The sequence below is a fragment of the Tauraco erythrolophus genome, chromosome 2 (genome assembly GCF_009769465.1).
Source record: "Tauraco erythrolophus isolate bTauEry1 chromosome 2, bTauEry1.pri, whole genome shotgun sequence".
In the NCBI taxonomy this organism is placed as follows: domain Eukaryota; kingdom Metazoa; phylum Chordata; class Aves; order Musophagiformes; family Musophagidae; genus Tauraco; species Tauraco erythrolophus.
In genome coordinates, this window is record NC_141466.1 from 88,630,727 (window position 1) to 88,647,839 (window position 17,113).

Consider the following 17,113-nt stretch of genomic DNA (forward strand, 5'->3'; position numbering starts at 1 on the left):
GGCTGAGAGAGTTGGGGCTGTTCAGCCTGGAGAAGAGAAGGCTCCAGGGTGATCTTATTACAGCCTTCCAGTACTTAAAGGGGGCCTACAGGAAAGCTGGAGAGGGACTTTTTACAAGGATATATGGTGATAAGACAAGGGGCAATGGATTTAAACTGAAAGAGGGTAGATTTAGATGAGATCTAAGGAAGAAATTCTTCACTCAGCGTGGTGAGGCACTGGAACAGGTTGCCTAGAGAAGTTGTGGGTGCCCCATCCCTGGAAGTGTTCAAGGCCAGGTTGAATGAGGCATTGAGCAACCTGGTGTAGTGGAGGGTTTCCCGGCCCATGGCAGGGGGGTTGGAACTAGATGATCTTTGAGGTCCCTTCCAACCCTAACCATTCTATTATTCTGTGATTTTGCCCTGAAGAGTCAACTTTTTAATTGCACTGAACAAATGCTAAACTCATAGGAAGTTTAGTGTTAAAATAGTAAGCTAAAGGTCCAGACACGTGGATTTTGGCTGGGTTTTTTTGACTCACAACAACATTCCTGGGTAAGTCCTTTAGTTGCTCTGAGTCTCATTATCCCTACCTATGCAATGGGATTTTGGATGCTTATTTTTCTGTGTAGCATTTCTGAGGAAAAGCACTTACGTAAGTGCTTGTGGCATTATATAATACGTGAGCTGCGCTAGTGCCAGATCCATCAGAGAGGAAACTTGGCTCTGCTGAACCCTCTTAGCATAGAGCAAAAAGATGTTCTGCTATAAATATCACTACCATTTAAGTTCAAGCCAGGGTTGCTCTGTTTCCTTTCTTGAGGCAGTGCAGGCTGATGAACAGATACAGTATTTCCAGCATGTTTCCGCACCTTTACACGTTAGCATGTACTCCTGCACTGAGGTTTGCCTACGCCTATTGTTAATTATGTACCACGATTGCTTTCAAAATTGTCAATTTTCAATAGTTGAGAAATTCAGTTAGTTGTAATTTCTTTCAAATTCATGAAGCCTCTGGGTAATTTAGTCTTTTAAACATAATTTGAGAAAAATTTCTTAGACATGAAGTTGAAATACAAAATGCATAATGAAGTTAAAGTAAAAATTAGAATCAATGAGGTCAGTGTTATTCAGGCTAAGAAGTCAGGAAAGAAGAAAAAAAAAACCCAACTTTGAATCTACAGTGCAGAGATTTCAGTATAATGCAACAATTTCTGCACTGTGAAATATATGTAGTTGCTGTCCTGACTGTAATGCTGATCTGCAGCTGCATTATGCAGATCTGTGACAAGCTTTGAGGTTTACCTCTTTGACTTAAATGACTTTTTTTTATATTGTTTTTGATTATTAGAAACTATTATGAAACTAATTGAAACTTTCCTTTGAAGTGTACGCTTTTTCTGTGAAGATTTTTACCATGGTTTACTGATGTCAGAGTTCCCTTTCGAAAAGAATATTGTCCAAATTAGATAAAATTATTTGAAAGATGGAGCTGATATCTGTCGTTCATCCTGAACAGGAGGACAGGTTGCTGTGTATTGGAAAGACCCTCGCTCTGCATCTTCTTGCATCAAATACATTGTTTATTTTCAGCTCTTAGTTTTAATTCTCTTATTAGTTATCAAGTGCTCGGGACAGCTTCTAAATATCTTTAGCATTTGTTGGTGCAATAGTTGCAGGGAAAATAGCAGTGTATGATTGTTTTTATTTTTTTTTAAATTTTATTCTCTTCCCTTTTCATTTTTTTTTTTGAGAGTATGAAACTCAGTAGTTGAACTTTGCTTTCTTCTAAGTTCACAATTCCATCACTTATTTTTTGCTGAAAAATAGTACAAAAGTTTTTTCTTAAAAATAGATTGAATCTGCATGAACAAACCTGAAATTAGTGGAAGAAGGCAGTGTTGATCTGCTCTGTTACACTGATCGTAATGTGGTTCCCAGAGAGTCTTTATACAATTTGAAATTTTATTGTGGAGCCTGGTAGATCTTCCTGATAGTTAAGGTTGTCAAGCTCTTCTGCCGTATAAAATCCTGCTTCCACGTACTCATAATCAATTGCTTGTAATATAAAAAAAAAAAAATATTAGAAATAGTAGCATCTATTTCTGGTTTTGATGTGTGTGTTTTTTTTTTTTATTGGTCTGAGATCATTTTTTTTCATTTAGTTCATCCAGAAGAGGTCAGATATCAATCAGCTTGAAGACAGGGAAGAAAAAAATAATTTTACATCATTATGAAAATTAATCTCATTTTCTTGAAAATTTTAGGCATCCCATGCTTTGTAATGAACACAGGAAATTGGAAAGGATTAAACTTAGTAAAGAAACATTCACCTGAAATGAATGGTCATGCGCAGGGAAGATTTTTAAAATTTTCTTTTAGTAGCTAAAAGTCTTATGACTTTGTCTATTTTGCAGAAGCTAGACCTCTTGCACCTCCTGTAGGTCAATGAACTGTTTAAACTCCCTCCGCAGCGAATAATTAAATACAGCCCAACCCTGGTGGAACCAGATGTTCCTTGTAAAGGGTGGCTCCAGGCATGGATGAAGTCAGGCACTGTATTGACAGCTGAGAACTCAGTGTTTTACGTGCTGTCGGTGATCTGCTGTCATTTAAGATATGTGGAGGAGGAAGCTATGAGAAAGTAGAAGAAACAAAAGGCAGGTGATATAGCAGGAACAGGAGCCTGGGACTGACGTGGGAAGGAGGGAAACTGAGTGGGACCTGATGACTGGCTGAAAAGGTTGGCAGCTGAAGGAAGGCAGGCAGCAAGGGACTGACAAATCGTGTGGGACAAGAAGCTGGTGACAAGGGAGGAGTGGGCACCCGCTGGTTAAATTTGGGTTAGCAATTTGGGGCAGAAAACTTGTGCCATTTTGGCAGGGAGAATGAAAGAAGAATCAGTGAGTGGGACTGGGAATGAAGGACCACAAGAGAGATCTGTAGAGAAAGAATGGGCTGGCTGGGGAGAACCCATGGTATTAAGGCACAGCAGTCACCTGCAGTTTGCTGACAGTCTACTCCTGTCAGTGATTTTGTGTTAGTTTAGGTGACAGATGTCTGAAAAATGGTTTTGAAGTTTCCTCCTCTACCTGTGTCTTGTATGAGTGTCAGTGTGATCCCACCTACTCTAACTGTGGGTTTTTTTGGCCTTTGTGTGTTTTTTTTTTTTAATATAGGAAAATTACATATAAATTATACCGCAAAAGTAATTTTCTTAAATTTTGAAAAACCATAGGCATTAGAAAATACAAAAATTATGACACTAGTATATTTATGAAATATTTTAAATATACAGTCACATTGGCTTTTTATGGAATGGTATCGCTGTGCTGACAAAAGTTTGATGGATGTGTCAGGGCTGAGTAGCAGAGAAGCCATGGAATGAAGCAACTTTGAAGATCGAATTTCAAGCTGGGAATTGCAGGTGGAGAATTGGTGGTATAATGCTTAGTTAATTATTTTTGTGGAGAATTAGATTGTGTACCAAACTCTGCTGTGGAATTTGCTGAGCAGGTCATCTTTTATACCAGGCTTGCTTTCAAGAGGTCACTAACTCTTCATCCCTTACCAGAAATATTCCTTACCTGAGTTGTGGTAACCTTTCTGCTAGAGGTTGAGGTCCCAGTGTTGTTCAGTCCTGATACCTGCAACTGAGGTGAATGGAAGATGTGCCTTCAATGTTAAAATTGCATATAATGCAGTCTACAGTGGGAATGAAACAGATCCTTGTCACCTCAACTTGGGCATCCTTCGGAGTTTTGAGAAAACAAATTCATTAATACTTGCTATGTTTTGTGAAATGCTGTAATTGTTGGTAGCAAGAGAAAAGCCTATGAGGAAATTAATAATTCTCTTTTCAAAGCTTTGAAGAATTGACTATATTGAATAAAGCATGAGGCTGCAGACTGAAGACTGAGGAGAAAACAAAGCACTGAGCAGCTGTTCATGAAGTGAGCTCCTTTATCCTGTATATACAATGAGGCAGCACCTGTGGAAAAAATTGTACAGGATCGTGCCATTGACGGCTGTAACATGATGCATTCAGCAAAAGGCATTCTTTCTCCTTAGGGTACTTTGTTTGACATATCCTAACTTTTGGTGCTTGCTTCTGTAAAATTAATATTTTGTTAATGAAAGCTCTTGTGTCTAATGATAGTGAATGATAATAATTTGAAAGCATAGCAGCTGATGTGCTTCAGTCTTCTCATGGTTATGGTGCAGAAAGCAAGCTAACATAAAGAGACTACCCCCATCTACCCTCTGTGGGATCCTTATGCTTTCCTGACATGCATCTGCAGTTACCTGCTGTCAGCTATTCGATAGTGGACTAGATGACTCTTGATGGCTGAGTTGTAACAGTAATTTCTGTGTATCTATGGGTTTTAGCTACTATTCTCCTTTTGCTGAAGGTACATTTTTGCTGAGTGGAGGGGCTGGAATTGGTTAGGATAGTGCTGGCAATTCTCTTTGCTTGTGGATTTGCTGGCCAACTGTTCAAACCACTTCAGAGAAATGCAAAGAAGCCAGGATTTTGTAGAGCTTTAAACCCATCTGAAATTTCTTGGGCTTTACCTACTTTGAGTCAAAACTTAAACACACCTGATAAGTAGGAAGGTAACAAGTGATTATCTGTTGATTCTAGAGACAGTGCATCTAGTTTAACATTTGGATTTTTGCTGAAGCTTGCTAATTTGTCATTTTTTTAACGGAAAATATTTTTCCCTTCCTATTTATTTTTTTTAGTTGCAGATACAAGTACATACTTTTTGACTTATTTCCTAACGTAGAAATATCTCTAGTATGGACATCTTCCAATTTTCCTTTGCCTGGTCTCGGACTGACTAAGGAAAACTAGAGAAGCATATGAAATAAAATAGTTTTAGATTAGATATAAGGAAGAAATTCTTCACTGTAAGGGTATTGTAGCACTGGAACAGGTTACCCAGAGAAGTTGTGGATGTCCCATCCCTGGAGGTGTTCAAGGCCAGGCTTTGAGCAACATGGTCTAGTGGAAGGTGTCCCTGGCCATGGCAAGAGGATGGAACTAGAGGATTTTTAAGGTCCCTTCCAACCCAAACTGTTATATGATTCTAAGTGCTCTCTCTCTCGCTCTGATGCATGCGTTCTCACTTGTGTACCTGCCAGGGGGCTGGTGTCTGTTCAAGACTTGGAAAATCTCAGAGGTTCTTGGGTCACTGAGGGTAGATGCCTAAATGGTATGAAACTGCTTCTCTGTCCTGATCATTGTAGTGATTTTAAGACAGGGGGAAAGGGTAAATAGCAAGGGCTGTCAGAGTCTCCATGTACCGAAGAGAAATGGATTGAATTGGATCATGTCTGTAGCCTCCATCTCTGCACCAGTTACTACTAACTTGTGAAGCAGTGTGGTTGATACTGTTGTGGTGTGCAGTACTTAAGGATTCTGGGAAGTGCTCTGCTTTGTACACAGTTCTCAAAATGTACCAGAAAATAAACTTTTATTATTTTTCTTTTGCTATTTGGAATGGCCTGAAATTGAAGGCAGAGACACCATAATGTTAAGTGCAGATAGAAATAGATAATGCTAGATGAGATGTCAGCATTGACACACCTTAGTCAAGAGGAAGCCTGAAGCAAAAATTTTCCTTTCTTTATGTTTTTCTCTTTGCGCACATGCATGTTTTGGAGAACAGAAACTTTGATGCAGACTGACTGTGAAACTGGAAATACATCATGTCATTATTTGGAGTTATTGTAAATGCAGCTATACTGCTGCAATCACTACTGAAGGGTTCTTGTGGAAATTACCATCTGATTCCTAAGCTCTCCAGTGAGCTTGATGGTAAATTCAGTTGGGAAACTGTAGTATTCTGGGAGATTTGAGTCTTGGAGTTTACCCTTGAGAAGCTGCCAGTAGACTGTAGTGTTAACCTGTATTCATAAAATACCATAATTTAATTCTCAAAAGTGATTTAAAACCTATGGCAGGTTAAATGCTGGTTTAGGAGATTATTAGTCTATTAGTAGGGAAGACAAATCTAGCTTTTTGGTTGAGCCTGGACACCAGAGCAGAAAAGATATTGTTTGGGTGAGACAGAGACTGAAGGACCTGCCTGTAATGGTTCAAACCCATACCCGGATTAGAATAGACAGCAGGATTACTGAACCCAGCATTTTTCTGCTTTGCAAATGTTGTTACTGCATACCTGAAAGACATGTGTAACGCCTGTGGTCCTCGTTGATGATGGCAACCTGCTACTTCTACCAGATACTCTGTTATGCCAGCTAGCAAAGTTCTACTTACTAGGTATGGAGGCTGTTCAACGTCAGTGTGCGTGTCATGTCCACATCCTGGACATTGTGTTATGGAATTTGATTAGTTTTGATAGTTTTATTGCCACAGAAGTCCATCACCTACTTCCTAGGAATCTTTTGCGAGTGACCATGAAAACAACATGGAAGCATAGCCAGGAGTGGACAACACAACCATCTGAGCCCTGCAAAATGCAACTGCTTGCTACATTTCCAGCTGATGCCTCTCTGAAAAATAAAAACAGAAACTAAAGGAAAAGGATGGCCTAGAACTGCACCACTATTTCAGTATTCTCAGCACTTCCATTTAACTTGTATTTTGTGGGGCTGCCCTAAAACTATTTTACCCTATATCAGAAGATAAAGTACAAAAGTACAAAACCAAGCAGATAAGCTCCAAATAAATTATAGACAGGCAGCAGATTGCTTTAAAACAACATTGAGACTATATAGTATAGCGCTGAAAAGTTAGGCAATGCCAGGGTTAAGACTAGCATCTCTAATCCATTGGGATTTTTTTCTATACATTTGACACAATTAATCCTTGAATATCCATTGACAGGGTACTTTCTCTACATGGTCAAAGCTTCATTTTGTTGTTTGCTAGGGATGGTTCCAGGGGATGAACATCATAGCTTATGGAATTGTAAATGTCAGGACCCCTGCCTTCAATTGTAAATTGAAAGATGTGGCGAGCAATCTAGGGAAGTGAAGGAAAGAAGTGAATTGCAGAGATATACTCTCCATTTCTCTGCTATGGTGGTGCTGTGGTTTAACCCCAGCTGGCAACGAAGCACCATGCAACTGCTCGCTTACTCCCCCTGGTGGAATGGAAAAGCGTCGGAAAAGTAAAAATGAGAAAACTCCTGGGTTGAGATAAAGACAGTTTAATAAGACAGACAAAAAGAGAGGAAGATAATAATAGATACACAAAACAGGTGATGCACAGTGCAATTGCTCATCACCCACTGACTGATGCCCAGCTAGTCCTTGAGCAGCAGTCCCTGCTGCCCCAGCCAACTCCTCAGTTTATATACTGAGCATGATATCATATGGTATGGAATACCCCTTTGACTAGTTTGGATCAGCTGTCCTCGCTATGCTGTCTCCCAGCTTCTTGTGCTCCTCCTTGCTGGCAGAGCATGAGAAGCTGAAAAGTCCTTGACTTAGTATAAGCACTAAGCAACAACTAAAACATCAGTGTGTTATCAACATTATTCTCATGCTAAATCCAAAACACAGCACTATACCAGCTACTGGGAAGAAAATTAACTCTATCCCAGCTGAAACCAGGACAGTATCCAATCCTTATTCTATACCATCTATGTCATGTCCAGGTTCTACACTTTCCAATACATTCCAATTAATCACCACCACCTTTCCTGTCTTTTGATATATACACAAAGATATAATTCTTAGTCTTTGGGCCATTCCTCTAAAATGTCCGTTGAGTTCACTTAGTCCATGCTGAAACCAGGACAGGTGGTTATGTGTTGTATTAGGTCATTTAAACCATACTTTGTAAGGGTATAATTCTCTGGTGACTCAGCTTGAGACATTTGAGTTGCAACTGGAGTCAAGTGAATGGATAAAAATAACAAGTGCTCTGAAGAGAGATGTCAGCAGTATATTTTTGTTCAGTGTCCTATCTATAAAATGGAACACTAATTCTGTTGATACCATTGTGTGTGAAAATAAGTTCATTAACATGTACAAAGCACACAGTTATAAGAAGTACTCTCCTGATGGCAGATCTAAATGACAGAGGAGTTATCCTCTTGTTCTTTTGCCTACCCTGAATGGCCTGTTTTCCTCAAAAAGTAATATTCCTGCTTCACTGTACTGGTTGAATTGCTCATTGTCCCTAACTGGAATCTGTGTAGTGATCTCAGAGGAAATCTAACAAAATTAAGGCCCATAGGGCAGGAATGAGACTGGTGGTGTGCTGGGGATTGTAGTCTCTCAGCCTGATCTGCCATTGACTAAGTTCTGTAACTGCGATAAGGTGAAAATAAGAGGTGAAGCAGTGGTTTGGTTTGTTCATTGAATGTCTTCCATTACATGTGCTGAATGGCACTGGTGTAGTGGAAACAAGGCTTTGGTGAGATCTCTTACTTTGTATGTCATTAGCTGTTATGGGAGCCTTCTAAATGAGCTGACGCACTATTTCTTGTGCTGATGTGCAGCTAGAAGATGTGCAGGCAGGAAGACAGACCTCCACACGTCATTGGGCACCTACCCCTTCCTGACCTCCGTTGCCATTTTTGTCTGTTGTATGGTTCATAATTTTACCCAGAAGATGTACCCAGAAACAGAGACCAATACTATTGTATAAACACAGTTACTTTGCAGTAGTTTAAAATAAAGTTTTGGTAAGTTGTCTAAATATTAATCTACTTGAAAAGTTATTACCTGGTAGGATAAACGGTATACTTCAAAACAGCTGCTTATTTATAGAATACTTGATTTCATAATCTTATATAAGAGCACGTTGTTTGGCACTAGCAGTGTATCAGTGGAACTGACTAATGGTGTGGGTCTAAGGATTTTGTATGGATGCAATATGTAATATGCCTTGAGATTAGAATTTCTGAGACAATAATGTCACTGAACTAGTTGGAACACACGTGTGTGAAGAATTCTGAGAAGAGAAAGCACCTGTGGCATTCCCTGTAAAGACCTGCAACATTGGCAGAAGACAGGGAGTAAGACAGTAAGAGAGGAGCATCCATTGAATGCTTAGACAGGGAGAGAGCCTTTCAGAGAAAGATAGTTTCAGGTTTGCTTGAATCATGACAACTTTGTACAAGAATATATTTTGGGAAGTCTCTTAAGTGCCTTACAAAATCAATTACTTGATTAAGATTTCTTTGATCTGGTGGCCGTTTTAGAAAGCCAGTGGCCCACAAGAAATAATGAAGTGGTGAGTTGCACTTGAAATACAGATTAACATCACATCTCAACATGAAAATTTTGTGGAAAATCCTATTGCGTATCGAAAGAAGACGACCAGTGTCAGAGCCTCATAGCATTTAATAATCAGTTCTTCAGAGCGTTTGCTATGGTCTAAGACCCTAAACAGCTGACTGTTCTGTGCCATTGATGCATGTGTCTCTGAGGAAAATATCCTGTTATTATTCCAGCTTTATTTCTAATATCCCTTGAAGAGTACCCAGGTCTAACTTCGTGTTTACTTGTACAGTCAATAGGAACAATTTATGTATGAAAGAAACAAGAGAATGTTTGATACTGTTATTGTATAATGTAATGAGATTTTTAATTAACCCCAAATAAAAGCCTCTCTCTTTCCCGGTTTTAGCATCTCTCTTACGGCAATGGTAGCTTACATGTTGATGCAGCCTTCCAGCAAACGCTCTGGAGTGTAGCACCGATCAGTTCAGGAAGTGAAGCTGCCCAAGGTAAGATTAACTCAACTTTAATTATTGAAAGACTGATTGTAAATGAAATATCTGAAAAATCAAATTATTCTGCCAAGTGTGGGAGTGGGTTTCTCTTATGTAAACATTCAATCCAATCAATAAATACACAAATGTTCTGAATACAGAGGGAAAGTTATACTGAAAGTGACATTGATAGTTTTCTACAGAATTTTTTTCTAAATACTGGACAGCTCATTCAAATCTCATTTAGCTAAAGATATAATAACATCAATATTTTTTTTTTTAAAGGCTTTTAGTCCAGGTTTAAGATATTGTCTCAGATTGTTCTGATGTATGCAGTCATGGTTACATGTTCCTGAGACTGGGTAAAAAATGGGCAAGAGGACTGGAAGCAGGATATAAAATCCTAGGGGTTAAGACTGGGAATGTTTTTTTGGGGACTATATGCTTGGGAAGAAGAACAAAAGGAGGGGAAGGACAGAAAGAGACAGGCTAGAACAACTTTCACTATTTATTTTATTTAGGAACTAGGAAGGAGTTTCTTTGATGCAACTTCTGTCAGGAAAGGACAAGGATCCCTGAATTTATGCCATGCTAGTTTCACAGAGAGAAAAAAAAAAAAAGATTGTCTTTTTCTGAAAAGTCTGTCATAATGCAAGTCCTAATGATTTCCAGTTTCCTACAGAATAATTGTTTTGAGTAGGTATTGTGATAGAACCTTAAGAAGGTTAAAGCTGCAGGTCCTTTCTTTCTTACTGCCTGGGAATTTTGGGTTCTATTTTTTGAAAAGGCAATACTGAAATTTCACATCAGTTCTTTTTATCTGACATATTTTAAAACACAGTGTGGAATGCTCTTGCAGATTTGCTCATTCAGATTTCAGGGACAGCATTGCCAACACCTCCTCTCTATATCCTTGCTGTGTTTTTAGACTATGAGAATTATTCTGCACGTTCAGGTTCTTTGACATGGTATCTCGAGCAATCTGTTATAAAAAAAATGCTAGTGCATTGCTTAATGGTGTCCTAAACTTTATTGAGAAACTCTTCCTGTTGATGAGAGGAGAAAACCACCTCCTCTCCAGCCTGTTGCCTCTTCCTATAAATTCCATTGTCCTTGTCCTTCCATTGCTGTTAGTGTTAGTCATCTCAGTACAGTTTATGAGCTGAGATTCACATTTGTGCTGCTCTGCATCTCTCTGGTTGGTGAACCTCACTAGTGAGACCTCTTTGGGAAACAGAAGTCCACAATGACAGAGTATAGTGTCATGTTATACCTAGAGGAAATCATGTGAAAATGATGAAGCATGATTTTAGCAGCTATGCATTTGTCTGCATATTTGCTTGTTCTTTGGTGCTATACCTTTCAATTTTCACATTTCTCAGGTATAGACATTAATTATCTTTAGGCAGTGTCTTTTCTAGAGAAGATCAGCTGGATGGTGTCAGAAAGAATTAGAGCAAAGGCCTTATTCCAGCAAAAGCAGCAAATGCTCCTGTACTCTTAAGTTGTCTTGTTTGAAGGTAGAGTGAATCTGACATTTAGGGTGTAAGACTTAATTCTATATGCCTCAGTAAAACTGTAGACAAATTGGAGAAAATTACCTTAAAATAAGGGATTAGGAAAATAAAGCTAATTTTGTTAGTATCTGCAAAATGCTTTTCCATCTTCACAAAAAAAAAAAGTTAGTGTACAGGAATAACTACACTACAATACCATTTCTTAATCAAAACATCCTATTAAAAATAGATTAATAAGTGAAACACTTCCATTAAATGAAATTACTTTGAAGGGAAAATAGTAAATAGTTCGTGAAATGGACTAGGATATTGGAGGTAGTTAGTTGAAAGAAAATTGTTTCTTTTTACATGTATTTCTGCAAAACTGGCTTATGCAGAAGTCTGTTTATTGTTTAAGTCAAAACAGAGCTTTAGAATCAGATCAAAAAATTCTGCTAATTCTCTAGTGTGAAGTGGATGGGGGGCATTTTAAAAACAAAATAAACAGAAACGTTACTCAGGGCAGAACATCTCCAGAATTATGTTAACATAGGTCCATGTAACAGTTAATATATATTAACTACTGCTACCTGGACATACCTCTCTGTGTCAAAATCAAGCATTTAAAAATTCAATTCTAAAATTTGCCACATAAATACTAATTTGATATTGATTTCAAGAGTTTAAAAAAAAATCTCCTGAAATATTCCCTGATATACATTCAGGAAAAAGATTTCCCATAGCTTCAAAATACACCTATGAAATGTGTACAGTGTGCTGTTGGATCTGTAGCACATTTCCCTGTACAGATCTGTCTTACTGCACAGCAGTATGTGTTAATATAGACATAGCTTCGAAATATTATTACAATAATATTTTTTAAAGAATCTTTTTGTTAGAATAATAAACGGAAGGAATCATGTTCCCACGTCCTGCTCAAATGTGGAATTTTGTATCAGTGAATTCAAGCAAGAAGGGAAGTTTAGGAAACAAACATAAACACTTAGCTTGTCAGACTGGAAAAATACCATTGAATTGCACTATCTACTATGTTCAGTTAATAGATTATAATACAATATTTGCAGGATAACATAAAATTAAATTTATTTTTAGTGTGGCATCTCTGATGCTAAGAGGATGATGAAAAAGTAACGATTTGGTTAATATCTTTACTGATTAGTATTATGGCCTTGTTTTCAGAGTTCTGGCTGCAATGTCCTGGCTCATCAAATATTGTGATGCTGTGTGTATGCTCTGTGCCTTAATTTGTGAACATGTACACCTGGATATTTCAGAGCCAAGTGTTTGGCTTTGAACCTGTGTGTGCAGCGGTAGTGTAGGCAATATAGTACTTTCCCTTTGTAGTCCAAATAAATTGTGTTTGTAGGTTGGGAATCTTAAGTCAAGCAGAGCTTTCAGTGGATCTTCCCAGAAGTTTTTTGTACTGAAAACTTCCAAAAAACACCAAAAAGGATTTTAAAGTTAAATAAATAAATATATGAATCTTTCTTTTGTTAGTATATAAACTGGAATACGTGATTTAAATCAAACTCGAAAGTGAGTAAGTAAAATGGAAATGTGTCCCACTTTCTCTTGTACTCTGGGAGGGAAGTACCTGCTTCCTTGTTTCCATTGGATCAGTCTTTTTCTGAGTCGCAATAACTCTGTACGATCCCTTGACTTTGGCTGTCTTGATCCACCCTTTTCTACATGCTAACTTGGAATTTTTCTCACTTGGTAATGTTCAACTGGCTCCCCAGGGTACAAGATATCTTCCCCTTCTTCTGACTCTCTTTTTAAAGTAACATAAAATACCAACAGAAAAAAATGAAATAAAACTGGTAGTATTTATTACAATTTGAATAGAGTTTTACATGTTGCCGCGTTCAGACAAATGCACTTGAATTTCTCCCTGTGTTCAAGGATATCTGATAGGAGGAGATGTTCTGAGGTTATTGCACGGTCACATGGATGAATGTTTGACAGTCCCCTCGGGTGAACACGGAGAAGAACAAAGAAGGTAGGGATCCAGCTTATAATAGAATAATAACAAATGTTGCTGAATCAATATGAAGTGTTACCGATAGTACAGATCTTTAAGGATACTGTGGTGCATTTTCTTGCATTTTCTTTTCAGTATTGTTCAAGTCTGTTTTCACTTATCAAGCATAAAAGCAATAGTGATTTTTGATAGCTTATTTTCGTCTTTACTGATTTAAAACCATTGTGAATTAAATGTGTTGGGTTCTTTACTGCTGTTTTTTTCTGTAATCACAAAAAATTCCTCAGGACAGGGTATGTTAAGATTTCTGCTGAGTCCTTCAGGGCTACTAATGTGGGTATTTATCTCAGGTGTACCTGTCGTAATAGTTTAGAACTTAATTATGGTTATTTTCTTGACTAAAGAAATCCTAGAATAGAAGTAGAGAAGTGGTGACAGATTGGTACATGTCTCTGTCTGTTAACTAATAAACCCAAATAGTGAGAAGACTGGCACTGAAAGCGGCATCTCAGTGGAGTGATTACATGGGTGAATCAAAGCCCTGTTTATTTGCTCTAATAAAATACACGGTAAGCTTCTTTTAAGTAGGGCAGTGTAATATAATTTTTTCCTACCTTAAGCCTGAAATTGCCAAATGATAATGTTGATTTTGGAATAGTTTGTTTAGTTCAGCATATTGGGTAGCCTTGTTTCCATGACAAAGAGAGTGCTATTCATTTCCAAATGAGTTTTCTTGGTTTGCAAATAGAAATGTGTTTTTTATTCTATTTTATTCTCATTTGTAAAGAACAGAACAAGACACTGGAAGCTCTCATAAAATATAGCAAAAATCTTCTATGAATTTTTAAATATTAATGAGAAAACTGTTAGAGTTTTGCAGCTGCTAACCAACCCTTCCTGACTGTTTCTCATTTTTAGACAAGGAAATAGTTTTTGAACACAGAAGAGTTTCCAAAATGCTGAGACTTAAAATGTGATCAGTTTGTGTGTTCTAATTCTAGTTACTAAGTAATATATCCATTACAGCTTGGAGTTTATTGCTATTATTATTATCTTTGCTCTGAAAGTGATGAAAAGATTAGATGATAAATAAATAAGATCCTACAGTGTTTACTCTTACTTCAGTTTAAATCCTGCAAAATTCCTTTTAAAAAATTGTAGTTGCAGTGTAATTGCAGATTTATATGATGATCAAGCACTTCATTACTGAACTTTAACACTTAAGAAGACACTAGAAACCTGTCTTTTTACAACAAAAGTAATATTATATATAAACTGCAATAAAGGAGTGCAAAGTTGCAAGTTAAGAAAAAATCCATTTGATCTGCCTGTGCATTCACATGATGCATCCTTTGTCCTGTAACAGGATAAGAATAGGGTCCGTTTCTTAAGCTGTGAACCACTGCTGTAAACAGACCAGATGATAGTTATTTTTTCTTTCTGCAGTGTCTACCTTTTCAGCTATCTGTCTAGTTCCCCAAAAGAAGAGTTAGTAGACAACAAGTAGTACCTATGTCTTTGCCTTCATATTTCCTGATAGCAATACTGAGAAACATTGCTTCTCAGTGCTTCATGAAAAGCAGACTTGCGCTTCTGAAATTTTCTTGTTCGGAAGCTTTCTTTGAATAAACAAACAGAATAAAAATATTTTTTCATATTCTTATTTTCTGAAGTTCTTCTATTGCTTTTCTGAATTTTTTAAAATGATTTTTACTTATAAACCTGGAATATGATCTATGATTACTTTTAATTTGATGGAGTTGGATATAATTGCTCTATGCCTCACACTTTCGCCTCTTAAATTATTAATAAAATTAGTGCTTAAACCCTCTATATTTCTATCTTTAATTAGGACTTTTGCCTATTTAAAACAGTATCTAAAAGGATAACTTGTGGCTCCTTTCAGTTCTCAATATGTATGCATACCTTATTTTGACGAGTGGTGTTTAACTGCTGGTAGAATTATATTAAAAAATATGGGTAATTTTGGCAGGTAGAAAATTGCAAAATAAATAGTTTTCTTTCATTTTTATTTAAGTTCCGTAAATTTTGCACATAAGGCATGGTAAAGTATGATATATTTGGAGTGTAATAATTCCATGTTATTCTTTCATTGCCTTTCGAAAGAGTGTGGTGATAGATTTATTGTGGTTTGTTTTATTCTGGCATGTACCCAAAGAGCAGCTCAGTTCTGCAGAATGGCAGTGTAAAGGAACATGGAGAAGTTCCATCTCTGTTGAGACAGAGGAATTAGTGAGTCACACTTTTATTTTTCTGCAAAGACCTCCTCTTTATACCTTTTACAATAACTAAAAGATCAGACAGTTCTAAAATAACAGTTCTATTCTATAATGTCACCTGGTATCTAATCCTGGAAATGAACACATTGTTTTGATGTGAAGGATCCTCCTAGGCAGTTTCTAAAAATAGCTGCCATTTTTCTCTATTCTTAGAGCATTGGTACCATTACATAAATTTGAGTATAAAAGTGTTTCAAAGAAACACTTGGACTAGAAGTCCAAAATAAAACACATGTTCTCAAACTGTTCATACTCTTGTGGAACAGCATTTAGCACAGTGGAGACCTACCATACAGTGACAGTGCAGATACTGTGCTCATGATTACAGTACCTAACAAAGCTTCCTCCGAGGCAAGCTCATCCAAGTCTGCACTGGAAGAGGCCTATAAGAGGAACAGTAATATAAAAGGCTTATAAAATATTCTTCTGTGTCTCACAATGTTTTCCAAACATGTACTGTGTTTCCTTGCTTAATTGTTGAGCTTGTGTGTCCCTCCATGTGGTCCTTAAATTGTCCTGTCGTGGTCGCTAGAAGGATGGAATCATTGTATTTTTGAAAGAAGGGCTTTGGTATTGAGTGGTGAGATGTAATTACATGATGAGCAGTGGAATGAGAGCAGTGTTCAGGCTGGACTTTGACACAGGCAAAGCAGATATTTGCCTATGGTGAGAGACTGGTCAAGAGGACGGTGGTGTTCCCTCCCTTGAAGAACTGAGATCCAGAAAGCTCCTTTGGCCTGTACTGAGTAGCAGCAGTGCTTTCTTGCATGCGCAGTCCACCCTGTACTGCCTTGTCAGTACGTGACCATGGCCCTTCATTTCTGGAAGGAGAGGGGAGCTCTCATGAGGCTGCAGGCTGCTAGAGCAGAGGCTCCTCCTTTGCTTCCTCCCTCCTGCAAGCAGTGTTATTGTGTTGTCTCGTCTCAGTAGTACATAAACTCCTGCCCCGGCAGCAGCAGATGCAGGCATACGATGGGGGTAAGCACAGAGGCAGAGTGCCAGGGCTACCTATTGCCAAGTCTGTTGTGTCTTGGTGCATTTAAATTCCCAGTGAAGATGGTACCTGGAAGAACCAGTCTGCTGGTAGTATCCAGCTGAATTTGGTCAAAATTGCTGGGAAATCTGGAGTTGTCTCTGATAATGCTGCCTTTTATGTAGTGGGACTTGACTCTGCATTTAATGACAGTGAGACATTATTATAGAATCATAGGACAGTTTGGGTTGGAAGGGACTTTAAATAGTTTCAACCTGCCTGCCTCAGACAGAGACACCGTCGACTAGATCAGGTTGCTCAAAGCCTCATCCAGCCTGGTCTTGAACACTTGCAAAGTTGAAGCATCCACAACTTCTCTGGGCAACTTATGCCAGTGCCTCATCACCCTCATATGAAGAACTTCTTCCTTGTGTCTAATCAAAATCTCCCCTCTTTCGGTTTAAAGCCAGTACTCCTTGTCCTATCACTACTTGCCCTTGCAAAAAGTCCCTCTCCAGCTTTCCTGTAGGCCCCATTTAGGTACTGGAAGGCTGCTAGAAGGTCTCTCTGGAGCCTTCTCTTCTTCAAGCTGAACAACCCCAACTCTCTCAGCCTGTCTTCATAGCAGAGGTGCTCTTCGTGGCCCTCCTCTGGACTTGCTCT

At 38.1% G+C, this 17,113-nt stretch overlaps 1 protein-coding gene across 1 annotated transcript in view; it reads left to right on the plus strand.

Annotated features, from left to right (window-relative positions):
• The window catches only part of RYR2 (ryanodine receptor 2), a 333,950-nt gene that overhangs the window by 72,374 nt on the left and 244,463 nt on the right, over positions 1-17,113 (plus strand). The window contains exons 9-10 of the mRNA XM_086626085.1: positions 9,595-9,694; positions 13,099-13,195. Of these exons, the coding sequence (XP_086482211.1) occupies positions 9,595-9,694; positions 13,099-13,195 (197 nt within the window). The remainder of the gene's footprint in view (positions 1-9,594; positions 9,695-13,098; positions 13,196-17,113) is intronic.